Source organism: Sus scrofa, chromosome Y (genome assembly GCF_000003025.6).
Source record: "Sus scrofa isolate TJ Tabasco breed Duroc chromosome Y, Sscrofa11.1, whole genome shotgun sequence".
NCBI classification, from domain to species: domain Eukaryota; kingdom Metazoa; phylum Chordata; class Mammalia; order Artiodactyla; family Suidae; genus Sus; species Sus scrofa.
In genome coordinates, this window is record NC_010462.3 from 2797275 (window position 1) to 2824445 (window position 27171).

The following is a 27171-nucleotide window of genomic DNA, read 5'->3' on the forward strand; positions in this document are numbered from 1 at the left end:
TTTGTAGATAGGTTCATTTGTACCATATCTTAGATTCTACATAGAAGTAGAATGTAGAATCTACTGGGTCCATCCATGTTGCTACAAATGGTATTATTTTGTTCTTTTTTATGACTGCATAGTATTCCTTTGTATATATGTACCACATCTTCTTAATCCATTTTTCTGTTGACGGATATTTAGGTTATAGAGTCTCTTTTCAAGTGCTCTTGATCCCAATGGGATGGTGAGACCTGCATCAAATTGATTGTCAGACATCCCATATACAAGAGCCTTGAAAAATGCCTGGGGAATGGATAGTAGGAAAACATAATGTGCAGTGGCAGTTGTAGAAGACTTGATTACACAGGAGAGGCATGCCATCCAGGCTTTCAGGGGGTTATAAAAATGACTGGGGGGGGTGGGTTGGGGAAAAATCCTAGCAGAGCAAATTACAAAAGCAACAAAGCTTTATAGAAGGCAGGCTACAACGAGATGTTGTCTGGGGCATCTAGGTGAGACTCAGCTCAACTCAGGGCTGATACTGGAGATGTGATTACTTTACATTTCAGGCCAGGATAGATTCTTTAGTGTTTCATTCTTGCAGAAGAGACTTAGGACTCCAATTAAGTGAAAGATAAATCATCACTGGAGGTTGAGGTGACATTTCTCCCCTGACTCTGAAGGAGTGGATCTTGGGGAGTCAGGTCAGGGCATGTCCACCCACCTTCATCCCCAAATTTCAGTAACTTAGGGTAGGACTCAGCACTCTGTGGCATTTGGGCCAAATGCAACCCGACGCCTGATGTTGTAGATAAAGTGGTACGGAGACCCAGCCGTGTTAATTGGCTGGTGTCTGGCCCCACTGCTTCTGAGCTGCTCGGGAGCTGATCAAATCACCCACACAACCCAGTTTCTAGCTGGCTCTTCAGAGAGAAGGTGGGTCAGCCCCTGGCTCACATTATTTAGCCATTTGAGGTCTTGCTTCTTAGTCACCCTTAATGTTTCAAACAGTGTTAACTAGACAGATGGTTGTTCTTTCTTTTTGCCATGGGACCAGTTTTGTCCCTTGTCCCCTCTGTAGCGGGTGGGTTTTAGTCCCTGAAATGAATGCACCAGCGAGAGTATGAACCACAGCATCTTGGGCGAGAAAGCATCTAGCATGAATTACATTTGTTAATGTGGGTCCATGGGGCTCTCATCAATCCAGGGCATCAGTGTTCTGCAGGTGGAGAGACACCCAAGAGGAGAAAAGATGACAAATAGGATCTTTCGTGAGACTCTGTGCCCAGATCCAGCAAAAGAATGATGTGTGTCTGGTGTTGCGATTCAGACGCATTTGACCTGCTGGGTGGCAGCCTTCGAAAGGACAAAAATAGAAGCCTGGTTTGGAGACAGCTGTTCCGGACAAGAGTCTTGGGGGTGAACGATAGAAGAATGTTCTCTGCGCCTGCCTGGAGAGATTAACTCAGCCACCCTCCCTCAGTGATGTCCTGTCACAGCCTCATGCCACAGGGATGAGAAAGGCAGGCATTGGACAACTCCTCATCCGGCTTTTAAATTTAGCCCCTGCTCTTTTGTCTGCCCATCCATTTACAGAAAGAAAGGATCCAGACTCCTTCAGCCTCTTTTTCTTGCATCGCACCTGCCACCTCACATCCTACTCTGCTAATCCCATTTCTCCTTCGCACACCAACTCATAGTCCTTGGATTTAGGGTCAGTGTTCCCAGGAAGGAGGCATCTCTTGTGTTTCCTGTGGACCCCCCAATCAGAGTTATCTGTGGGTATATCTGAGCTAATCCTTTGAGACCTGGAGTTTCTGCAGGGTGAGATCCTTGGTCCTGTATCTTTGTGCTGCCTATGGGGTTCTGAGATTCATGGCAGAATGTAGTCATTGACGGGGTTAGTGGTAGACTGGTTCAGGAACACAAATTCTGGAGCGATCTCTGACACGTTGCTTGCGTTCCTGTGCCTTCCTGGCCCCAGGTTTGCCACCTGTGAAGTGGGGCACTTCTCTACCTTGCAGAGGCGTGGAGCAGAATGAAGAAATTAAGATCTGTCAAGAGCTTGACTTCTCCCTGGAGCAGGGCGAACATTGTCATGATGGCCAATTGTCGGATAGTGCAGCTTGGTCTGTGTCTGCTGAAGGCGTGACGTGTCACCCTTTGGGTTCCTGTGACCTTCATTTCAGAGCAACAATAGCAGTTCCTGGGCTGCGTGCTGGGCTTTTCCAGCCCGAGGAGCACATTCTGTGCCCACTCCTTTCGCACTGCCGCACAGCCCGAGGATGGAGCCACACTGTCCGACAAGCAAGGCTATTTGCACATTAGCGTGTGCCTGCAAATGTGCAACCCAGCCCCAAACATGTTTTTCTATCAGCAGTGTGTGGGGATGTCTTTATCATCTTTTAAGCGTTTTATAAAGTAGGCTTTTTTTTTTTAACCATTGCTATTGTAAAAACACTGGACAGCTTGAGAAAATTGCATGAGATTTTGTGTGTTGATGCATTTCTTTAGTTTCTGAATATCGATGAAGAGCTCTAAGATGAGAGGCTGATGATGTCACACATAGTGGGTTCTGATGTCCCCCAGTGAAGATCGTAGTTTGTCATTAGAGAACCAGCTTCAGGAGTTCCCGTTATGGCTCAGAGGTAATGAACCCAACTAGTATCTATGAGGATGTGGGTTCAATCCCTGGGCTCACTCAGTGGGTTAAGAAACTGGCTTTGCTGTGAGCTGTGGTGTAGGTCACAGATGCAGCTTGGATCCTGTGTTGCTGTGGCTGTGGTGGAGGCTGGCAGCTGCAGCTCTGATTTGACCTCTAGCCTGGGAACTTCCATATGCCACAAGGGCAGCCATAAAAAGACAAAAAACAAAAAACAAAAAACCCTGACTTGAAAGGAAACCACTCTTGATCTTGCCACACCTTTTCAGTAGGTGGCTGGGTCCCGGGGTGCTGTGAGCCCCTCACTCACGGCAGCCACCCAGACCTCTTGCCACCAGGGGGCTATGTGTAGCTTGGAGCTCTCTTGGGGCGTTTGCATCTCGGGCAGGATGTGACATTTGTAGGATCTCTTCCGGAGTTCTCTTTTGTTTTCAAGGAGGTTACATGTCAAGCCATGCCCGTCAGGTCTCAGTAGAGTCTTCAGAGCAGAACGCATCTCTGATGTATGGATCATGATAAAGACAGGCTCTGGATGTGCCTGTGGATTTCTGTGGCCGTGTGTGTGTGTGCACATGCGTTATCTCCTTCAGTATTATCTCCTTTAGGACATTCTATGCAGACACCAATAGGCGTTTCTATCAATAGTCACAGCGATGGAAAGGCTAGTTGGTTTTCTTACGGTGAAACTGATTCGAGTTGACCCAATCCAAACAAGGATTTCCCTTGCTAGTGGGTCAGCTTTCTCCAGGTGTCACTGACACATGAATGTGGTGTACATTTAAGGTGTACCCCTGGATGCTGGGCCGTATAATCGTGAAGTGAGCCCTCTTAATTCTTGGGAGGATAGAGAGTTTCTTTGGCATCGGGTCCTTCTTAATTCTAACCGTTCAGGTGTGTCTGTGTCCAGCCCACCTGCCGTCCTCTTGTGACATTAGACAGATGACGTGGCCCTGCTTCTCTTGGTGCAGAGGTGAAGGGGTGTCGAGGAATCGTCCACCTTCTAGGCTCTGGTGTTGGATTTGTCGCTGCACCTGATGGCTTCCTAGATGAACCACCTCCCGTGCCTAACGTAGCTCCCCATTGCAGCGGTTTCCCTATCTGTATATTTCGTGAGATTTTTATTTTTGACTCAGTTTGCTTTGATGGAAGAATTAATGATAATAAAGGGAATGAGCATATTCCCTGCCCCCCAGCTTTCCCCGGTTTAACTTGCTGTGCAACTATCATATATCGGTCAGGAAATAAGATTAGTGCATCACTATCCACTGAAGGAAAGATTTTGTTTCTTTTCTTTTTTTTTTTTTTTTTTGTCTTTTTAGGGCTGCACCCACGGCATATGGAGCTTCCCAGGATAGGGGTTGAATCAGAGCTACAGCTTCTGGCCTACACCACAGCCACAGCAACACAGGATCCGAGCCGTGTCTGAGACCTACACCACAGCTCACGGCAATGCCAGATCCTTAACCTACAGAGCCAGGCTGGGGATGGAACCTACATCCTCATGGATACTAGTTGCGTTTGTTACTGCTGAGCCACGATGGGAACTCCAAGATTTTCTTTGTCTTTCTCCCTTTCCTTCCTTCCATGCTTCCTTCCATCCTTCCTTCCTTCCTTCTTGCTTTTAGGCCTGTACCTACAGCATATAGAAATGCCCAGGCTATGGGCTGACTTGGAGCTGCAGCTGAGACCTTCACCACAGCCACAGCAACACCCGATCTGAGGCCCATCTTCAGCCTGCAGCTTGCAGCAATGCAGGATCCTTAACCCACTGAGTGAGGCCAGGGATCGAACCTGCATCCTCACAGAGACATCAGGTCCTTACCCCACTGAGCCACAAGGGGAACTCCCAGGCTTTCCATGAATGCACTTTTTGATACGTCAGTCTGCCATGCCACGTGCATCTAGGAGATGAACTGGTCAAGGATGCTTTTTCATTATTTTAGTATGTTGGTCTATCTTCCATTTTACTTATTCTGTTTTATTTGAACCAGCAGGACAGCCCTGAATGAAACTAACTGGGCTTATCAGACACAACTTAGAATAGATTTACAAGGAGATCCTGCTGAATAGCATTGAGAACTATGTCTAGATACTCATGTTGCAACAGAAGAAAGGGTGGGGGAAAAACTGTAATTGTAATGTATACATGTAAGGATAACCTGACCCCCTTGCTGTACAGTGGGAAAATAAAAAAAAAAAAAAGAAAAAAAGAAACTAACCCTTTTTGTTATGTCCCAGCCACGTATTCTGTTGATGTTGGTGTTCAATTGAAATCAAAAGTGCTGTGTGCCTGATCTACTAGAAGGATAATCAGATGGTCATTCATATGTGGAGATGCCTCCCACAGCTTGTGCTGCTGCTGACAGCGTGAATAAACTATGGCAAATTATTTAAACTTTTCATTTCTTGGCCGCGGTATCTGTGAAGCAAGAGTAACCGAATTTGTCAGATAATTACCTTGAGGTCTTATTGAAAAGATGAAGCAAAAGAGGTTTGACTTTTCCTAGAAGGCCGCCGTCGAAATTACAAACGACGTGATAAGTTTAGACACAACGTTTCCCTAAACGGCTGCGTCTGTCAAACACACGGGTGCCTGCAGTTAAAGGTCTTGCCCACAGGAGGCATTCCATCTGCAGTTGTCAGCTGCAATTCAGTCTGTCATTGTCAGAATTCAATTCACAATTTATGAGAAACTAGCTTTAAGAAGTGAAGATTTGACGGAGTTCCCATGTGGCTCAGCGGGTTAAGGACCCAACTAGTATCCATGAGGATGCGGGTTTGATCCCTGGCCTCGCTCAGTGGATTAAGGGTCCAGCATTGCCATGAGCTATGGTGTAGGTCAGAAATGTGGCTCAAATCCAGCATTGCTGTGGTGTAGGCTGGTAAATCAACTATAATGTTTTTAAAAATGAAGATTTGATGGAGTTCCCATTGTGGCTTAGTGGGTTAAGAACCTGATCAGTATCCATGAGGATTCAGGTTTGACCCTGGCCTCGCTCGGTGGGTTAAGAACCTGACGTGGCTGTGGCTGTGGTGGGGGCAGCACCTGCAGCTCCAATTCAGCCCCTAGCCTGAAACTTCCATATGCCGTAGGTGCAGCCCTTAAAAAGAAGAAGAAAGGAAAAAAAAAGAAATAAAGATTTGCTGTTCAGGATCCCTCGAACTCAGTGTCTCCAGCCATTGCTGTTTTCAGCTTAAATGTCGTTTACGTGCAGTGTGAACCATGCATGCACTCATCAGTTTGATGCATGAGGCCCCCTCTATGGTTCTGTGCTGTCTTTCATTTAGCTCTTTACTTCATTCTTCATCCCGGTTGTTGGTGGAGAAGGTTTTCACCTGGAGCTGAACTTGGACTCTGTCCCTTTCTTCCCAGCCTCACTGGCTGAGGTTACTCCATGCTCAGTTCCTCATCAAGTCATGGGGGACTTCTCGGTGGGGGAGTGGAGATAGTGTGTCTGTTTTTCCACCATCCCTGTGCACCCACTTCAGGGACCCAGCAGCCCCCACCTCTTGGAGCCCAAGGCCACCCTGCTGCCGTCTCCCTTCCCCAAGACCCATTAGTTAGAGGCCTTGGGGAGAGTCTCCTGCTGAGCTTGGGACCCACTCCCAGCTCACTCCAGCCCCTCCTGACACCCCCTCATGCTCTGTTCATTTTCAGATTGCCTGGTATATACAACGCTCATTTTCCCTATCAAGCAGTGCGAGCTTTGCCCATAATAAAGCAACAGCAGTGATGAAAATGGCCATTGTGGGTACTCTCCTGTCTTCCGGGCGCTGGAGATCCTAATTCCACATGCGACACCTGATGTGTCTGGAGCGAGAGCCGCAAAATGGTTGACTTGTGTGCTCAAGGGCTCAGAACTGGCTGTTTCATTTTCTAGGTCTGCAGGGTAGCAAATCACCACCAATTTGGTGGCTCAAAACAATACACATTAACGATCTTAGGAAGTGCCCATCGTGGCCCCGTGGAAACGAACCTGACTAGTATCCATGAGGATTCAGGTTTGGTCCCTAGCCTCACTCAGCTCAACCCCTGGCCTGGGAACCTCCATATGCCACAGGTGCAGCCCTAAAAAGACCCCCCAAGACCCCCAAATTAACGATCTGACAGTTCTGGAGGTCTGATGTTCCCAGTGGATCCACGTGGTGTTGGCAGAATGGTGTTCTTCTTTGGAAGGTTCCCAGGGAACCCTTGGTTCCTTGTCTTTTCATCGCTGGGAGGCTCCCTGCCTCCCTTGGCTCAGGGCATCTCTCTCCATCCTGAAAGCCAGCAGCATAGCATCTTCTGGCCTCTCCATGTACAGCCCCAGCTGCTGGGCCGGCAGTTCCCTTGCCTCCTGTTCTCTGTCACCCAAATCCTTGTGTTTATGTCAAACCCACATGCATAGTCCAGAATGGTCTCTCCCTTGCTCATGCAAGGTACTGTGTCTCCAGATTCCAGGGACTTGGATGTGGACATTGTAGATGCCATTATCTTGTCTCCCACACGTTGGTAAAAAGTAGACATGAACTTGAAAGTCCAGAGTCATGGTTATAAGTCTTTTGTTGGGAGATCTGAGTGTCCCTGGTTCCAAAGTCATCACTCATGCCTACCAGGCAGTGCTGGCCGTGTGTCATACCTGTCATGACCATGCCATATCTATATATCTATATACATCTGTGTATCTATACAGCTATACATCTAAAATATCTGTAATCTGTGTCTATATGTCTATATGCCTATGCACATATGCATCTATCCAGCTATACACCTGTATGTCTATGCAGCTTTATATCTATATATGTGTACAGCTATATACATATACACATCTAAAGTATCTATATAGCTAGACATCTGTGATTCTGTAACCTATGCCTCTAGGTGTCTATACATCTATATAGCTCTATCTGTTTCTATCTATAGATATCTAAATATCTATATGTCTGTATATCTACATCATATATCTGTGTCTATAGATCTATATAGCTATACATCTGTATATCTGTACATCTAAAATATGTGTATATCTATACATCTATATCTCTATGCATATAGCTGTCTATACATCTAAAATATGTATACAGCTATACGTCTATCTATATATGTGTGTGTCTATTTTTCCTAAATAGCTATATACCTATTCATCTATATGTCTCTATCTATTTGTATTATCTAGAGGTATCTGCTGGATAGATAGCTATATGGATACAGATATATATTTTATTCACGACAGCAGATGCTGTATCACTGGTGAAATTCTCATTGATTCCAAGTCCTTAAAGCACTTAGATCTCCCACATTGGCTGCCACGCCACGCCCCTGCCTTGACCGTGGCTGTACGTGTCAGAAAGCCTCCCTCACCTCTGTTCTGCCTCTCCCTCGGCATTTTAGGGGGGAAAGCCACCAACTGGGAAGGAGGCATCCGAGTCCCAGGCATCCTGAGGTGGCCAGGAGTGATCCAGGCAGGGCTGGAGCTTGATGCACCTACAAGCAACATGGACCTGTTTCCTACGGTGGCCAACCTCGCCGGGGCCCCTCTGCCGGAAGACAGGTACTGTGACTCGCTGGTTCTGGGCTTGTCATCTCCTTCAGGTCTGCAGGCAGGGGCATCCTGGCGTGAGGGCAGGACGACATGCTGCCTCCGTCCATGGCTGTGAGCCACCCCCAGCTATGGGACGTACTGGTGGGTCTCACAACATAAACACTGCTCTATCCATCCTGTCATTTAACTGAGTCTTCCTCTCTGGGCATCCCGCTGCTACTCTCCTTCTGCTCTGTGGTCTTCACTGGCTTGCAGAAGGGCAGCTGGGCAAAGGCTCCCCCAATTCTCTTGCGTTTCATCCTTTGTCCTGGACCCCCTCAGCCCCTCACAGAAAGGTAGCCAGCCCCCCAGTAAGGACCTGGTGTGTCAGCCTGTCTCCCTTGAGTGAGGGCTAAAGGCAGTGTCTTTCTCTTTGATTAAATACAACTCCCTGCGTCATTGCCAAGGGTTTCTTCTTAAGTGTCATTACGAATCCAAAGACTTCTAAATCAGGCACACCCGAGGACTTGTTTTCAATACTTGGGGGGCAGGCCAGGCTCCTATCACATATGCGGGCTGCAGATCTCATTTAATTCAGCCACCAGCGGGACCAAGAACCACGAGGAAACCAGAAACAAAAACAGCAGCTCCACCAGACCTGAGGCTGTGCTGGGTTTACGCACTTCCCATTGGGTGCAAGCTTGTTTCCTGGTTTTTTGGGGTTTTTTTTGTTTTTTTTTTTTGTTTTTGTCTTTTTGTCTTTTGTTGTTGTTGTTGTTGTTGTTGTTGCTATTTCTTGGGCCGCTCCCGCGGCATATGGAGGTTCCCAGGCTAGGGGTTGAATCGGAGCTGCAGCCACCGGCCTACGCCAGAGCCACAGCAACGCAGGATCCGAGCCGCATCTGCAGCCTACACCACAGCTCACGGCAACGCCGGATCCTTAACCCACTGAGCAAGGGCAGGGACCGAACCCGCAACCTCATGGTTCCTAGTCGGATTCGTTAACCACTGCGCCTCGATGGGAACTCCCCTGTTTCCTGGTTTTTTGTTTTGTTTTCAAATTTCTGCTTTGCATGTAACGCTCTCAAACTATGCACGCACGCATGCGCACACACTCACACACAAATGGGAAAGGCAGAAATGTCAAGGTCAGCCCTTCTCAAACCTCGTGGTCCCCAGACCTATGTACCATCTTGACTGACCCAGGATGTTGGCAGCTGAACGTGGAAATGAGAGGTTTTGATCATAAGCATGTGCAGTCACACATTGCAGCGGCCAACAGAGTGATGAGGTAGCCACGGGGGAAATCCACCATGTGCCGGGGAAAGGGTAGTAACCCAGGAGGCAAAAGATATTTTGTATCATTGTGCAGATAATTTCAGCTCGCAGACATCCAGAAAGGTCTCAGGGACCCTGAGAGGGGTGGAGTCTCTGGACGCCTCTGAGAAGGAGCTGGTGTTCCAGACAAGAGCCAAGATTCTGGAGCTGTACTGCCTGGCTTCATGTCGTGGCTTTGCCGCCAAAGTGTCTCACTTACTGGCCCCGATTGCTTCTCCTGCCAATGGCTGTCATGCCAGCGCTGCCCTTGTAGGGTGGATGCAAGGATGGGAAGCATAAGGGGTATCACGGGCGGAGTGGAGATACATGGAGACTCACCACGTTTGTTCCCATATTGAGAGGTCACAGGTGGTAACTAGAGTTCTTCCCACTTTCCCGTGTATGGTCGGTCCATCTAGGGTCTTGAATCATCACCAGGGAGGGCTGGAGGGGACTTCTAGGACCTGCTCTTCCAAACACACTCCTTTTTGCTTGCTTTCTTGCTTGCTTGCTTTGGCTGCAGCTGTGGCATACGGAAATTCCTGGGCCAGGGATCGCATCCAAGCCACAGTTGCGACGTAACACCACAGCCACTCCGTATCTGAATGGCATCTGCGACCTCTGCCACAGCTCGTGGCAGTGCCGTATCCTTCACCCGCTGAGTGAGGCCAGGGACAGAACCTGCATCCTCATGGACACTGTCGGGTTTTTAACCTGCTGAGCCACCATGGGAACTGCAGGATTTCTACTTAGGTAAAAAGAGCAGTGGTGCAGGAGTCACCCGTCAGAGACTTTTCGCTTTGCAGACTTAAAGGGCTGCTGCGAGAGTCATTCTCTAATTCGGCTCCGTGGTGTGTCTGTATGAGATTCCTCTCTGCAGCCCAGCTTCCCTTCACGTCTGCTGCAGGGACATATGTGCACTGAGTGGCGTGGTTGACCTAAAGAACATTCTGTGCCCATCACCCCAGCAGATGCAGAAAAAGCATTCCCCTTCTGTCTCCAAAAAAAAGCTGATTCTGGGAGTTCCCGTCGTGGCGCAGTGGTTAACGAATCCGACTAGGAACCATGAGGTTGCGGGTTCAGTCCCTGCCCTTGCTCAGTGGGTTAACGATCCGGCGTTGCTGTGAGCTGTGGTGTAGGTTGCAGACGAGGCTTGGATCCCGCGTTGCTGTGGCTCTGGTGTAGGCTGGCAGCTACAGCTCCGATTCAACCCCTAGCCTGGGAACCTCCATATGCCACAGGAGCGGCCCAAAGAAATAGCAAAAAGACAAAAAAAAAAAAAAAAAAAAAGCTGATTCTGGAAAGAAGTGGAGAGCAATCTTTGTGCTAGGCAACAGGAGTATAACCCTAAATACATTAATTCGTTAAAACGAAAACTTCCCTATGGATCTCATCTTTGGCGTAGCTGGGGACCCCTCTGGAAACCATGCCCCTCTGGCCACAGACCATGAAGCTGGGAGGGAAGGGCAAGGGGGATGACCTCATCCAGAAGCACATCTTAGCAGTGACGTTTAGGGCTCCTATCCCATCATTAAAATTGGATTTTTTTTTCAAACGTAGAAAAGAAAGCCAAGTGTTCGGTCTAGTTTTTTTTTTTTTTTTTTTTTTCTGATGGAGACAAGGGAAGTGACCCATTCCTCCCAGTAAATGTTGCCAAAGTTTAGGGGCACAGGGGAAGCCTACTTCATAGAGCAGGACACAGAAAACAGTCAGCCACCTGGATCTAGTCCAGCTCTGTTTTGCAGGATGAAAGTTGAAAGTCTTCGTGGACCTGTGACCTGTAACTGATCTTATTTTCTATTCACATATTGGCAGGGTTCGCTGTTACAAGTGGAAACTTTTTTTTTTTTATTGGTGTATAGCTGAGTTACAATGTTATGTTAGTTTTAGGTGTGTAGCAAAGTGATTCAGTTATATAAACATACATATACACACATATTTTTTCAGCTATATGTATTTATATATAACTAAATATATATATCCTGTTTCACATTCTTTTCCCTTATAAGTTATTATAGAATATTGAGTGCCTTTCCCTGTGCTGTACAGTAGGTCCTTGCTGTTTAAACTCTTTTATATTTAGTAATGCGTATCTATTAATCCTAAACTCCTAATATATCTCCTCATATATCCCTTTACCTTTGATAACCGTAAGTTGCTTTTCTATGTCTGTGAGTCTATTTCTCTCTTGTAAATAAGTTCATTTTAATCATTTTTTAGATTCCACGTATAATTTACTTAGCATGAGACTCTCTAGTTTCATCCATATTGCTACAAATGGCATTATTTTCTTTTTATGGCTGAGTAGTATTCCATTGTATATATGTACCACATTTTCCTTATGCATTTCTCTGTTGATTGGCACTTGGGTTGCGTCCATGTCTTGGCTATTATAAATATTGCTACAATAAACATAGGGGTGTATAAATCTTCTCTAATGATGGCTTTCTCTGGATATATGCCCAAGGGTAGGACTGCAAACTACTAAAAATAGAGGAAATATATTTTTTTAATTATGAAGATAACTTTCTGGGTACTTGGGATCCCCTTTAGTTTAGTTCTCTAGCTTCCTCCTAAAAATGTTCCTTTCCTATTCTTTTGCTGAAAAAAATTACCTTATTTTTTTTAAGTTTTAAAATTTTTGAATGGAAGTATAGTTGGTGTGTAATGCTGTGCTAGTTTCTGGTGTACAGCACAGTGATTCGGTTTTATATATATTCTTTTATTTCATATTCTTTTCCATGATGATTTATCACAGGATATTGCATAGAGTTCCCTGTGCTAAACAGTAGGACCTTGTTGTTTATTCATCCTATAGATAATAGTTTATTCATCCTATAGATAATAGCTTGTTTATTCATCCTAAGATTTATACACCCCTATGTTTATTGTAGCAATATTTATAATAGCCAAGACATGGACGCAACCCAAGTGCCAAACTCCCAAACTCCCAATCCTCCCCGCTCTCCCCTGCTTGGCCCCCACAAGTCTGTTCTCTGTGTCTGTGAGTCTGTCTCTGTTTCATAGATAAGATCATCTGTATGGTAGAAAATCACCTTAGTTTGAATATGGCAACAGGTAACACACCTTGTGCCCCAAGCTGACCTCTTTGTCAGCCCCTAAACCATGCCCTTGTCCTGTGGTCCCCACATCCTTCCCAGAGTTGACCAGGGGAAGGCAGGTAGAAAGGACATCCCCAGGTAGATGGGTCAGTGGCCAAGCTCCGAGAGACAGCACGTGCACGGGAGAGCAAGGGGACTGTGGTCCAAGAAGTGTCCCCAGACATACTCTTTTCAGCTACATGCGTGTCACCTCCATGCTATGGGATTGGACCTGAACTTCAGACAGGACGCTCCTGGGCAATGCATTGTTAGCATCCCCCATGGTTGTCATGAGTCAGGAACCCAAGGAGAATCATCTCCCTCTCCAAGTTAAAAACAATCTTTGAAGACAAACGAAAGCTTACCAAAGGGAACAGGTGTCAGGGGGGCGGGGAGGGATAGACTGAGGGTGTGGGACTGGCACATGCACACTGAGGTCTATGGAAGGACTGGCCAATGAGGACCTGCTGTCCAGCACAGGGCCCTCTACCCACTAGTCCGTGATCATCTATGTGGGAAAAGCATCTGAGCGAGAATGCATATGGGTACATGGATCACTGAAGCACTTGGTTGTCCAGCAGACATCCCAACCTTGTAAATCAAATATATGTCAATAAGACTGTAAACAATGAAAAGTAAGTAAAAATAAAAACAATCTCAAATGAGCACGTTTTTCACAGAATCCAGCAGACACCAGGAAAGAACGCATCCGCTTCTGTAACCGTGGCTGTCTTGCAAACCTGCTATGAAAACTTAAATTAGTTTTTAGCCAGGCTTTGTGTCTCTTTGAAAGGGTGTGGGCCCCTTTCCCACACGTCCTGGTGTCATAGAAACATTTCCCTAAGAGCCGTCCCAGGTATTTGGGTAGCTCAGACAGCGTTTAAAACTTCAGCTCAAGAAGGTCACTTTCCACTTTTCATGGCAGAAAGGAGCCTCCTTTGGACATGCCTTATTTCTGCAGTGCCATTAAACGCTGGTTTTTCATCGCAGTGTGATTTATTGCCTGTTTCCAGGAAACGGCACGTTAGGTTTAGGATATGAAAAAAAAAATGAGTCTATCTCTTCACTGGAAGAAAAAAGAAGTTTGCCAAACAGACTTTGCTTCTTTCCTTAAAAAAAAAAAAAAAAAAAGACTTACATCTTTTGCTTGTAAGTCAGAAAAAAAGTTTGAGAGGCTTGGAGTCTGATTTTTTTCCTTAAATCCCCCTTCATAGAATCATGGCCCCAGTTCAGTTATGAAATACCCGTCTTAAGAAAACAGTTCTGGAGTTCCCTGATGGCTCAAGTTCAATCCCTGGCTGGAAAAATTCTGCATGTCACACATGCACCCCCCAAAAAAACTTTTAAAAATTAAAAATAAAGAACACAGTTCTGTCTCCTGTGTTCTTACCTGCTGCTGTGTTGTTGGCTTGTGATGAAAAACAGCTTCAAGGCATAGAGGTCAAGCCGTTTGCGGCAACATGGATGGACCTAGAAACGCTCATACTAAATGGAGTGAGTCAGAGACAAGTATCTTAGGAGATCACTTTTTCCTTTTTTTTTTTTTTTCTTTTTAGGGCCACACCCTCAGCATATGGACATTCCCAGACTAGGGGTCAGATCAGAGCTGCAGCCGCCAACCTATACCACAGCCCCAGCAACGTGGGATCCGAGCCGCTCACAGCAATGCTGGGTCCTTCACCACTGAGGGAGGGCAGGGATCAAACCCACATCCTCATGGACACAAGTTGGATTCACTTCGGTTGCACCATAACAGGACCACTTCTATGAGGCATCTACAAAGTGGATACAAATGAACTTACTTACAAAACAGAAATAGATCCACAGACACAGAAAACAAACTTCTGGTTACCAAAGGGGAAAAGCAGGGGGGAGAATAAAGTGGGAGGTGGAGATTAACCGACACACAGCACTGTGTACAAATTCCATGGGTAACAGGGAGCTGCTGTCTAGCACAGGGAAATCTGCTCAACACGGTGCAATGGCCTCTGCAGGAAAACAATCTGAAAAGAAGTGGATATGTATATATGTGTAACTAATTTACTTTGCTGTACCCCTGAAACTAACACAGCATTGTAAGGCAACTTTCTTTTTTTAATTAAAAAAAAAAAAACAAAACAAAAAACACAGGGCGTTCCCATCAGGGCGCAGGGGAAATGAATCCAAGTAGGAACCATGAGGTTGCAGGTTTGATCCCTGACCTCCCTCAGTGGGTTAAGGATCCGGCAATGCTATGAGCTGGGGTGTGGGTCGCAGATATGGCTCAGATCTGGCATGGCTGTGGCTGTAGTGTAGACCAGCAGCAACAGCTCTGGTTAGACCCCTAGCCTGGGACCCTCTGTATGCCGCAGGTGCGACCCTCAAAAAGACAAAAGAAGAAATATATATGTATAGAATAGGTAGCGTTTGAGTGGGAACAATAGAGACCCCTTCTGATGAGCCATCATGGAAAGGCCTTTTCTCCACGTGGAGACGGAGGGGAAAGGCCTTCTCTCCACGTGGAGACAGAGGTGGTGTCCTGCATCTGACCTGCAGGATGCTTGCCGCTGGGGGCTTGACCTGCTCAGATCTTCCCACCTGCCTGCCTCCCCTCATCCCCTTCTTTTCTTTTTATTTTTATTTTTATTTTATTTTTTTTTATTTTCCCACTGTACAGCAAGGGGGTCAGGTCATCCTTAGATGTATACATTGCAGTTACAGTTTTTTCCCCCACCCTTTCTTCTGTTGCGACATGAGTATCTAGACATAGTTCTCAATGCTATTTAGCAGGATCTCCTTATAAATCTATTCTAGGTTGTGTCTGATAAGCCCAAGCTCCCGATCCCTCCCACTCCCTCCCCCTCCCATCAGGCAACCACAAGTCTCTTCTCCAAGTCCATGATTTTCTTTTCTGAGGAGATGTTCATTTGTGCTGGATATTAGATTCCAGTTATAACTGATATCATATGGTATTTGTCTTTGTCTTTCTGGCTCATTTCACTCAGGATGAGATTCTCTAGTTCCATCCATGTTGCTGCAAATGGCATTATGTCATCCTTTTTTATGGCTGAGTAGTATTCCATTGTGTATATATACCACATCTTCCAAATCCAATCATCTGTGGATGGACATTTGGGTTGTTTCCATGTCCTGGCTATTGTGAATAGTGCTGCAATGAACATGCGGGTGCATGTGTCTCTTTTAAGTAGAGCTTTGTCCGGATAGATGCCCAAGAGTGGGATTGCAGGGTCATATGATCCCCTTCTTTTCTTTCCTCCTCCTCTGGACCCCTAGTCTTCAGGAGTGAGTCTTTCTCGAAAGGCACACCACCTGCCATTTCAGCAGAGAAATAGGATTTTCCAGAACACACACCTTCTGGAGAGCACGCTCTCCCCGGTTCCTCTCACGGCGAATCGGCCTCAAGCTCGGGAAGTGAGCCAAGGCCGTTTTTTGTTCTTATTCTTCACTTACGATACTAGAATGTTTTCCGTGTCGTGGACTTGGGCAGAGTGCGTGATTCATCACCCAGGGTCGGGGCCAGAGAGGCCCCCAACAGCAAAGCTTTAATTACCGTAGGGGTTTTTCAGTGACTCCAAAATAAAACACACCCAAAAAAGCTCACAGGACGTGGGACCGCTTCCGAGGGCTTGCTCAGATTATGTAACCAAGTTCAACGTCCACTTTCTTAATGCCTCATGATAGGGGAGGATGGAGGTGGAAGGTTTTGAATGGGGGGAAGAAAACTCTCAAGTTCAACCAACACTCAGGCTCTTTGCAGGTGGCTTCCTGCCCCAGCTTTTGCTGGCAGTGGCCTGATGGTATCCATGACTGCAGTTTCTCTAGTGGCTATTGGTGTCTGTTTCCTTCAAAGCAAAATTGAAGGCTTTTCTTTCCCCCATTCCTAAACCTCCAATTAGTTTTATTTTTCCCATCGCTAGCTGTGTACAGCAGTTGGTTGCATCTGGCACAGGTAGATACCCCGTTGTGGAATTCCCTTGTGGCTCAGCAGTAACAAACCCGACTGCTCTCCATGAGGATGCAGGTTCGATCCCTGGCCTCGCTCAGCAGGTTGGGGCTCCAGCGTTGCCCTGAGCTGTGGTGTAGGTTGCTGATGCCACAGACATGACTGGGATCTGGCATGGCTGGGGCTGTGGTGTAGGCCGGCAGCTGTAGCTCCGATTCAGCCCCTAGCCTGGGAACTTCCATATGCCACACATGCAGCCCTAAAAAAAGCAAACAAAACAAAACACAAAAAGCCAGTTGTAGAAGAGCGGTATTTACATTTCAGAACCCAGCAATGAGTGTAATGTGTACCTGTAATTTGTTAAATATATGTAAGTATATTTATATCGTCAGGGCATGTAACATCATTATTATTTACACATTTATTCATCCAGACTTAGAACTTCCTTTTCATGGAAATCTATCTAACCCAAGTTCCCCTGTGTTATGGAGTATCTTTTTTTAACCTAAATTGTCAGAAATTCTTACGTTCAATAGACGTGTAGTCTGTGAATCACCTGTCGTTCGAGGCAGTAGGCAGAAAAGTGGATACAAGAGGAGTTCCCTTTGTGGCTCCGTGGTAATGAGCCGGACTAGTATCCATGAGGACGTGGGTACAGTCCCTGGCTTCCCTCAGTGGGTTAAGGATCCAGCATTGCCATGAGCTGTGCTGTAGGTTGCAGATGCAGCTCAGATCCTGTGCGGCTGTGGCAGTGGCGTAGCGGAGGCTGGCAGCTGTAGCTCCGATTTGACCCCTAGACTGGGAACTTCCAGATGCTGCAGGTGCAGCCCTAAGAAGCAAGAAAAGGAAAGAAAAGATGGTACAGGAGAATTCACGGGGAGACCATTGAAAGCATGGACGCCCAGTCAGCCGGGTTTCAGTCCCAATGGCTCTTCTTACACGCATGGTGTTGGATGAATCACTCTTTTTCTTCCCCTCATCGTCCTGGGATGCAGATGTTCCCACCTCATGATGCTTCTTGCAGGCTCCAGTGAGGTCACACATGAGCAGAGCTGGCATCCCTACATTGCACATGGCACCCAACGGGGTTCCATTCACGTTCTCGGTGCCAATATGTAGTTACCAGTGTGTAGCTCTACCATGCTTTCATCTGCTGGAAGGGCATCTCAGACATTGGAGCGTTTTAGCCTAAGGAAGACGTGGCCAGCTAACGCCCACTCGGTTTTTCCCACAGGATCATTGACGGACGTGACCTGATGCCCCTGCTTCTAGGGCAAAGCCAGCGTTCTGATCATGAGTTTCTCTTCCACTACTGCAACTTCTATCTGAACGCCGTACGCTGGCACCCACGGAACAGTGAGTAGACATGGCTTTCCTTTGGCACTTCTGAGGGCTTCAGGCACCCAGTGCCTTGGGAACAGAAGAAGGCGCAGGGGAGCCTGTGCTCTCACGAGGCCAGCAGATGCTCAAAGGATGCTGGTCTTTGGTTTCTCCTCCTCCTCCTTTCTCCTTTTCCACCTTCTGGTCTCGAGGTTGTGCAGGCAGGAAATTCACGCACCTTCACTCCTGTACGGGCCCCTCCCTCTCCGGAGGCAGAGGAAGCACCAGTGGTCAGCGGGGCCCTGCGGCCCTTCCTCCCTGCTCTGCCAGCCACCTGGCTTCTTCTCTGCATCCCTTCTTCTCTCTGAGTTGCAGCCGAGCAGCCCCTCTGCTCAGTGCATCACTGTGACATGAGCTTGCCGCTCCCGCTCCCTCGAAGGACTTTCTTTTCCTTCCTGGTTTGTGCTCATTCACCTCCCCAAACCCCCTGAAACGCCTTCTCTGCCCCTCTGCCTGCTCTCAAAGCACTTGCTACCCTCCTGTTGCGATGCCCTGGGCTGCCGCCGCCGCCCCAGAGGGGTTCTCAGATGTTGACTGTCTCTGCCGAGCCTTGGAGCTGGCGGGTGGTGACTTCTCCATCTGCCTCTGGTCATGGATCACGTGCACTGGGTAGATGCAGACGTTGAAAACCGAGTTTGAATGCTCCGATGTTCCCACACCAGGTGTCTTTGACGTCATGTGTTGCATCCGTGTTGGCGTCTGCTTTGGGTTTTCCCACAGCCGTCACAGAGGTGCGTTTCTCACCAGCAGGAAAGAGGCAGTGGAACCGCAGGATCATCTTCCATGAGGGAAAGGTTGCACCTGTGGCGGTCACGCATTTAAACGTAGAATTACAGCAAGCTGGTATTGCTAAGATGCCTGGGACTCTGTGGGAGTCCAGCCGCTACTATGCCACGACTGTATATCCCAGAGGCAGGTGGTGGTGGTGGACTTGGAGGGGCCTCTTTGGAGGTGAAATGAAACTGCCCTTTTTTCAGTGTGTTTTGGGGGTCAGCTTCCAGAGCCTCTTGTCACCATGCAGCTGATGGCTCTTTCTTTTTTTCCACCTCTCTTCCTCCCCCTTTCCCTTCCTCCCTTCCTTCCTTCCCTCCTTCCTTTCCTTCCTTCCTCCCTCCCTCCCTCTCTCCCTCTCCATCTCTTCCTCTGTTCCTTTCTTATTTGGCTGCCCCATGGTGTATGGCATTCCCAGGCCAGGGATTGAATCCAAGCCAGAGTTGCAAGCTGAGCCATGAGTGTGACCAGTCAGGCTCCTTGAACCCACTGTATGGGACCAGGGATCAGACCTGCATCCTGGCACTGCAGAGCCATGGCAGACCCTGTTGCACCCCAGCGGGAACTCCTGAAAACTCATTCTTAAACTCAGGTCATTGTCATTCATACTGGCTCTCCTTGTAATCCTCTCCCCACCCAATGCCCCCAGACAGTTTACCAAAGACATTAAAAGAGCAGCAGCTCCATTATGTTTAAAGTGGAGAATTAAAACCCTTCTGTTACCTGCAGAAATCACACCAGGTTTACCCTTCACTGTTTATAGTTCTGATCTGGACAGCCTCCTTGAGGTATCTTCTGAAAGATGAGCATGGCGAAGCCACAGGCTTAGGATTCAGGACTCAGGGAGTATCCCATTTGCCTGTCTCATCGATACATGCATCATCCCAAACCCCCGTGAGAATGTTGGTGAATTGTCAGTATTGAGGTCTGAGCCATCTGAGTAGTGAGAGGTGTGGTCCCCCCACTTCCTTTTATGCCGGAGCATGAGAAAAATACAAAGAACAGAGTTTCAATGATGCTTGTCTGCGTAAGGAAGGATGCTAGTATGTCCTGAGCCTCGCAAAATTGCATTTCAATCAAGCTGCCCTCCTCCAGTTAGAGAAGCCAGAAGGCGCATATTGGATCGGGGGCTGGAAAAACACATTATGTGGAGGAGTAAACAGAAAAGGGACAGGAAGAAGCAGAAAATAGGCGTACGTGAGAAAAACAAGACCCAGATTCTGATAGGCGGCTGGCTGGGGATAAACACAATTTGCTCCTAAGGCAGACCGAAGTGGCACTTCGTCTTATGCAATCCCTTCCAGTCTTTTGCCTTGAACCAACAAGAGAAGAGTAAAAACAACAATGTTTCCGTGCTGCAATCCTCTTTCTGGTGAAGGGTCTCAGGAAACCACGGGTTTTAATGAATTGTCAAACCTGCTTTCAGGTGGTGCTGGAAACACAGTAGCAGTGGTTGCAGCTTTGCTGCACCCATGGCTTGGGGGCTGCTGGCTCCGTAGCCCATCTCTTTATTTGCCGTACTTGTATTTATTGAGCACCTACTATGTAGCATAGCCTGGCACTGAGCAAGACAGACCACGTTCCCTGCCCAGGAGTGGCTTACATCTTGGGTCGTGATGGGCTGGCAGCAACCTGCTGGGAAGTGGGGAGTGGGGTGCAGGTTGTATAAGGGAAGTGTCACTTGTCTGGGTGGAGTTACATGTCCACTAGAGAAAACCAATTAAACCCATCCTGGCCAGGTGGGATGCTCTAGATCATCTCAGGTCTAGGCTGAGAAAGGGCATGGCTAGGACATTCCTGGATGACACAGGGGAAATTTCCCACAACTTTTAGGGGTAGGAGGGCTCCAGGTGCTTTGTTAGGAATGAAGAGAGGCGTTTAGGGTTGAGAGATGTAGGACCAGGGTAGCCATGGGCTGGAGGCAGCCCCCAATGGCTCGGGAATCCTGCAGCCTGTTGAGACAACACTGCTAACTTGATGTCAGCCTTGCCAGGAGTCTTTATACCATAGCAAGCGGTCAACACCTCCAACACCTCCATAAACTGGAATTGGCAGGAGCTGTTAAGATCCAGTTCCTACCTGTCTTCATTAGTTGGAGGGCTATGTATTCTGATTCCAGACGTATTAAATACCCATTTATTCCCCAAAGCTTAGAGAGCTAGAAGCCTATTTCCACTCTTTCGGAATGTAAATCCCTTTCAACTTTTGTATACAGTGACCTCTTGTGATTCAATAATTCTGGGATTATAAAGATTCTATAATTGAGTTGTCTCAGTGGATTGAATGGTGTAACTTAATTGTCATCCAGTGTCATTAGTCTTGTTAAAGTTTGGAGGAACTCAAGAAAGCTTTCTTAGAATAGGGACAGTCTTTCTGGCCTTAGAGTGGGAATTTTGAGTTTAAATTTCCTGTTCAATGGGTCTTCAAGTTTGGCTTCAAGTTGTGATGTATAAATCAGTCTTCATGAAACATGGCATGGAATGACAACTTGAATTTCATGGTACAACTTATCTTAATAGACTGGTAGGTATTTGGCTCTGGGATTCTCTTGGAGATGTTTGAGCAGATGAATAGAAGTCTATAAGATATATACTGACATTAATGCCAGAGACTCCAGACCAGCTGGTCAGACAGAAATCCATGGTGACTATGCTGATGCTGCGCCCACAGGGCCACATAAATGCTGTTCCCTTTTCAGTGCAACTTTGGGACTTCCCATCGTGGCTCAGCAGTTAAAAAACCTGACTAGCATCCATGAGGACTCGGGTTCGATCCCTGAACCTTGCTCAGTGGGTTGAGGATCCAGCGTTGCTGTGAGCTGTGGTGTAGGTCAGAGAGGTGGCTTGAATCCAGTGTTGGTTGCTGTGGCTGTGGTGTAGGCCAGTGGCTACAGCTCTGATTTGACCCCTACCCTGGGAACCTGCATATGCCACAGGTGCGTCCCTAAGAAAAGAAAAAAACAAAAACAATCAATGCAGCTTTGTGGGAAAGTCACTTAAAAAAAGTGACTTTTTTAAAAAACATCATTTGAAAAATCCCAATAGTACACCTGATATTTATGTGCTTAAAAAAAGAAAAACAATAAACAATTTTGACTTTTTTTTTTAACCTCAAACAAGTTATACAGACATTTTTAAATCACAAAAAAAGCAGTAGGATATGAGCATTCATTCTTAAAAAATGTGTTTATATCCATGCTTTTAAAAGGTGCCTTTTCTTGAAACTAGGAGATAAGTGAGGTTTAAAATCCAAATAGTATGATCTTTTTTAATGCTATTTTGATTGTAAACCTCACTTATCTCCTAGTTTCAAGGAAAGGCACCTGAAGAAACAAACAAACAAAAAAAACCCTGGAGTTTGGAGTTGATACATACAAACTCTGACATTGAGAATGGATAAGCCATGAGGTCCTGCTGTACGGCTCAGGGAACTCTATCCATTCTCCTGGGATAGACCAGGATGGAAGATAATATAAGAAAAAGAATGGGAGTTCCCGTCGTGGCGCAGTGGTTAATGAATCCGACTAGGAACCATGAGGTTGCGGGTTCGATCCCTGCCCTTGCTCAGTGGGTTAACGATCCGGCGTTGCCGTGAGCTGTGGTGTAGGTTGCAGACACGGCTAGGATCCCACGTTGCTGTGGCTCTGGAGTAGGCCGGTGGCTACAGCTCCGATTAGACCTCTAGCCTGGGAACCTCCATATGCTGCGGGAGCGGCCCAAGAAATAGCAACAACAACAACAACAAAAAGACAAAAAAAAAAAAAAAAAGAAAGATAAAGAATGGATGTAGGTGTGTGTCTGGGTCACTACGCTGTACAGCAGAAATTGGCACAACATTATAGATCAACTACACTTAAAAAAAGAAAAAATCCCCCCCCCACAAAAAAACCAACATTACCATGGTAATCAAGGAACAAAGCTTGCTTTTGTTCACCATCTAAAACTTTTGCCCAGTGAAAAAAATGTTCAGCACTACAATGTATCTAAGAAAGAAGGTTCTACTTACAGGAGATTGTGTCTCAGGAGTTGAGCAATGGAAACAGTGTGCTTCGCCTTTGATCTTCATTCATCGCTTCAGTGGGCATTATTTGAACGCGCGTCTTTGTTTGATTCTTGGGAGTGGGATTGCAAGGGTCCGAACCAGCACACCGGGGACTGAAACCACACGAACACGGGCGGGGGTGTTTTTCAAATGAAAACTGGCTGAGAGTTCTCCTGTCTTCCTGTCCTGACCTTAAGAAGGACCAGCTCTATCCAACCACAGCTTTTGTTGCACTTGAGAAAAAGCAGGGCGTTCCCATCGTGGCTCAGCCAGTTACAAACCTGGCTAGTATCCACGAGGACGCAAGTTCGATCCCTGGCCTCCCTTGGTGGGTTAAGGGTCCAGTGTTGTCACAAGCTGCAGTGTAGGTTGCAGATGCAGCTTGGCTCCAGTGTGGCAGTGGCTGTGGTGGTGGCTGGTCACTGCAGCTCCAATTCAACCCCTAGCCTGGGTGCTTCCATATGCCATAGGTGCAGACCTAAAAAGAAAGAAAGAACAAAGGAAGGAAAGAAAAGAGAAAGAAGGAAGGAAGGGCATATACATCTCCGTCACTTCGAGGATATACGTGAAGTCTTAGCATTCCTTTTCCTTTTTGGACACTCTTCACCAAAGCCTGCATTCCCCGCAGTGACCTTCCTGGCATTCACCTTGTGAGTTCTTGCCCTGCCCTTCTCAGCCGAGTATTAAAGGACAGCGTCCCTGCACATAATTGTGGGAAGGGAGGGTAACTGACATGTCCCCCCCGGGACAGACAGAGCTCACTTGGCTGTTCCCTAAAAAAAGGTGTGACAGGGACATAGAAGTTGGAGGAAGTGTTATCAATGTTTCTTTGCTTCGTCCTGTTATCCCTCAGACGCTTCACCAACAGGCTTGACTTCTCAAACATTCCTTTCCTTCTGTGGGGGGGAAGCACCCTCATAAATGGATTTTTGTGTTTTCTGCTGCTTCTTCGTGTACTACACACATCTTCCCCCATGGCACGTCCTATTACCCTCCTCTTGACAGCATTAGACGGTTTTGGAAACAGATTATTTTCTCTTTTTTAATAATGCTTTTTATTGTTTTCCATTATAGCTGGTTTACAGTGTTCTGTCAGTTTTCTCCTGTACTGCAAGGTGACCCCGTCACACATACATGTAAACACTTTTTTTCCTCCCCTGATCATGCACCATCATACGTGACTAGATAGGAGTTCCCATCCTGGTGCAGTGGTTCACGAATCTGACTAGGAACCATGAGGTTGTGGGTTCGATCCCTGGCCTTGTGCAGTGGGTGAAGAATCTGGCATTGCTGTGAGCTGTGTGTAGGCTGGCAGCTGTAGCTCCAACTGGACCCCTAGCTGGGAACCTCCATATGCCACGGGGGCAGCCCTAAAAAAAGACAAAAAACAAACAAATAAATACATACGTAAGTAAATAATAAGTGACGAGATATAGTTCTCAGTGCTATACAGCAGGATCTCCTTGCTTATCCACTCCAAAGACAATAGTGGGCATCTATGAACCCCCAGCGCTCAGTCCATCCTACTCCCTCCCCCTCCCCCTTGGCAACCCCAAGTCAGAAACATTATTTTCTACTGAAATTTTCACATGTCCGACCGATGCGATGCCATTCATTCTTGGATGAAAAAAACGTGCCAGCCACGTCTTCTGTTCGTTTGTCCCAGTGGAAACATGCTTCTTTATAGAGACAAAAATCCATGCAGATGGGAGCTTCTTTCTCAAATGCCAAAAGCACAGTGTTTCTGAATTTTCCCAGGGGTGTGCAGTCTTAGCTCAGGACCCAGCTAGCAAAGGTCCCCTCTGCTCCTTGCCTCCTCACCTACTCTCTCCTGTCATTGTATTCATTTTCTGCAAGACGTGGCATCTCTGTTCTTTGATTTCCACATATGTCTCCGTTCTCCCAAAATAGCTGCTTGTGACTAAACTGCGTTGTGATGTGCTCCGATCTGCCGGTACACACAGCGTTTACCATGGGGACGTTTTAGTTCTAACCTAGGCGTGTTGTAGTTAACACACACCTATTCCATGTATCAGGTACAAATGTTCACAGGGAGCAGTTGCCTCTTCCTCACCTCTGGCTCTTCTGTACAAAACTGATGCATGCTGCTTTTGTGCTTTTCTGCTTGTTGATCTCTTCCTCGTGGAACGTGTCATCTTTTTTTTTTCTTTCTTTCTTTCTTTTTTGGCTGCTCTACAGCATAATGAGTTCCCAGGCCAAGAATCAGATTCGATCCATGGTGGCGACCTAAGCCACAGCTGTAGCAATGCTGGATTCTTAATCCTGTGTGCTGGGCCGGAAATCGAACCTGAGTCTTAGCACTCTGAAGACCCTAGCTATCCTGTTACTCCCCTGTGGGAACTCCTCTATCATCTTTTTTATGTGACCATTGTGTTTCTTTAGAAGACGCACTTGGTCACAAGACACGGCCCAGTTAGGATTGTCCCATATCTGCTGTCTAACAGATGCTCTGCCAAGCATTTTGTACTTGTGTCTCTTTTAATCCCCTTAAAGAAAAGAGACTTGGGTTATAGTCATGTCCAATTTGGCTGTAACAGAAAACAAGCAGTCACAGATGCTTCCATCAGAGGAATCTCTAGACAGTGATGGTCCATGAAGTTTCAGGGAGGCAGACCCCAAGGCCCCTCCCACGTCCTGGAGGATGCAGCAGCCTCCTATGTGTGGGGATGGACCACAGTGGGGTAGCAGGAGGGAGGAAGGAGTGGGAAGGATGAGAGGAAAAGGGCACAGAGCTGTTAACTTCCAGGGCTGTTGGTCCCCTCTGTCCACCTGGCATTAGGGAGGCTGGACAGAATCACCTTCATTTTTGCTTTTTTTAGGGTCACATCTGCAGCATATGGAAATGCCCAGGAAAGGGATCGAATGAGAGCTGCAGCTGCCAGTCTACACCACAGCCACAGCAATGCCAGATCCAAGCCGCATTTGCAAAAGGTGTCACAGCTCTCGGCAACGGCGCAAGGCCAGGGATGGAACATGCATCCTCACAGGTACTAGTCAGGTTTTCAACCTGCTGAGCCACAGCAGGGACTGTGAGATCACCTTCATGATGGGTGTCTGTGAGTCCTGGTAATACCTCAGACAGTGGGCAGATGAGAATTCCATGACCAGTGTCTCTGAGCATTGTATTCAAATGGGGAGGCGGAGGTGTCCAAAGGCACAAGATCGATGCCCAGTCGCCAACTCGATGGCAAAGTTGGATTCGAAGCCAACACTGGCAGCTTTGAGAGTCTGCCCTGTGGTTTAAATTGGGACTTCTTCAGGGAGTTCCCATTGTGGCTCAGCAGGTTAACAATCTGACTAGTATCCATGAGGATGTGGGTTTGATCCCTGGCCTCGCTCAGTGGGTTAAGGATCCATTGTTGCTGAGAGCTGCAATGTAGGTCACAGGTGGGGCTCGGGTCCCACGTTGCTGTGGCTGCGGTGTAGGATAGCAGCTCCAAATTGACCCCTAGCTGGGAACTTCCATATGCCACAGATGCAGCCCTAATAAGACAAAAACAAAAAACAAAAAAAACAAGACATCCTATCTTGAAACGTCCATATCATGAAGATATGGCCCTAAATAAGCAAAAAAAAAAAAAAAAAGGTACATTGGGACTTCGTCAGCTAAGACAATAATTTCTCTTACTCGCCATCACAGAGACCATTCTTCCTCCTAACTGTCTGTCCAGCCATGTCCACAGCCCCAAGGACAGTTTCATTCACATCTGCTTCTTCCCCAGGTCTCAGAGATGTTGGCTCTGGTCTTTGCTGGACCAGCTCAGACCCTGAGCCATACCCTCCAGCCGCTGTCATGTCCATCCTTCAGGCCCCTCCATGCACGGTCTTTCCTGAAGGTGCAGGGGGCTTGTCCTTGATACATGAGTTCCTTTTGACGCATAGAGACCCAGAGAGAGACATATCTCAAGATCTCTGACTTCCTTGCTCGTTTATCTGCTCTGCCCAGAGATGCTACCAAGCAGCCTGCCTCTCTGCCCGGTGGGAGGCTGTGTGGGGTGCTGAGTGACTTCAGGTGGCTTCCTAGGAGAGGCACACAGAGCATCCTAAGCTTCCTGTCTGCCCCCACGCAGGCTTTGGTGAGAAGAGCCGGCTTCTTCCCTCCCTTTTGGTGCCTTCCTGCTCTCCCCGACATCTCACTCATTACTGATCAAACCAGTACATTATTGACGAGCTCCTCCAGTAAGGGCCTGGGGGCCGACCTTGAACAGATGGGTTGAGCGTTCTGTGTCAGGCACCAGATACGGGGACTTTAAGACATGGGAGAGCAGAGTTCCCATTGTGGCTCAGCAGGTTACAAACCCAACTAGTATCCGTGAGGACGCAGGTTCGATCCTTGGTTTTGCTCAGTGGGTGAAGGATCTGGCGTTGCTGAAAGCTGCAGCAAAGGTTGCAGATGGGGCTCAGATCTGATGTGGCTGTGGCTGTGGTGTAGGTCAGCAGCTGCAGCTCCAA

General features: G+C 47.3%; 1 protein-coding gene across 1 annotated transcript in view; it reads left to right on the forward strand.

The window, feature by feature from the left end:
* Window positions 1–27171, forward strand: part of STS (steroid sulfatase) — an 81221-nt gene that overhangs the window by 50173 nt on the left and 3877 nt on the right. The window contains exons 8-9 of the mRNA XM_021080957.1: window positions 8016–8175; window positions 17741–17862. Coding sequence (XP_020936616.1) covers window positions 8016–8175; window positions 17741–17862 — 282 coding nt within the window. The remainder of the gene's footprint in view (window positions 1–8015; window positions 8176–17740; window positions 17863–27171) is intronic.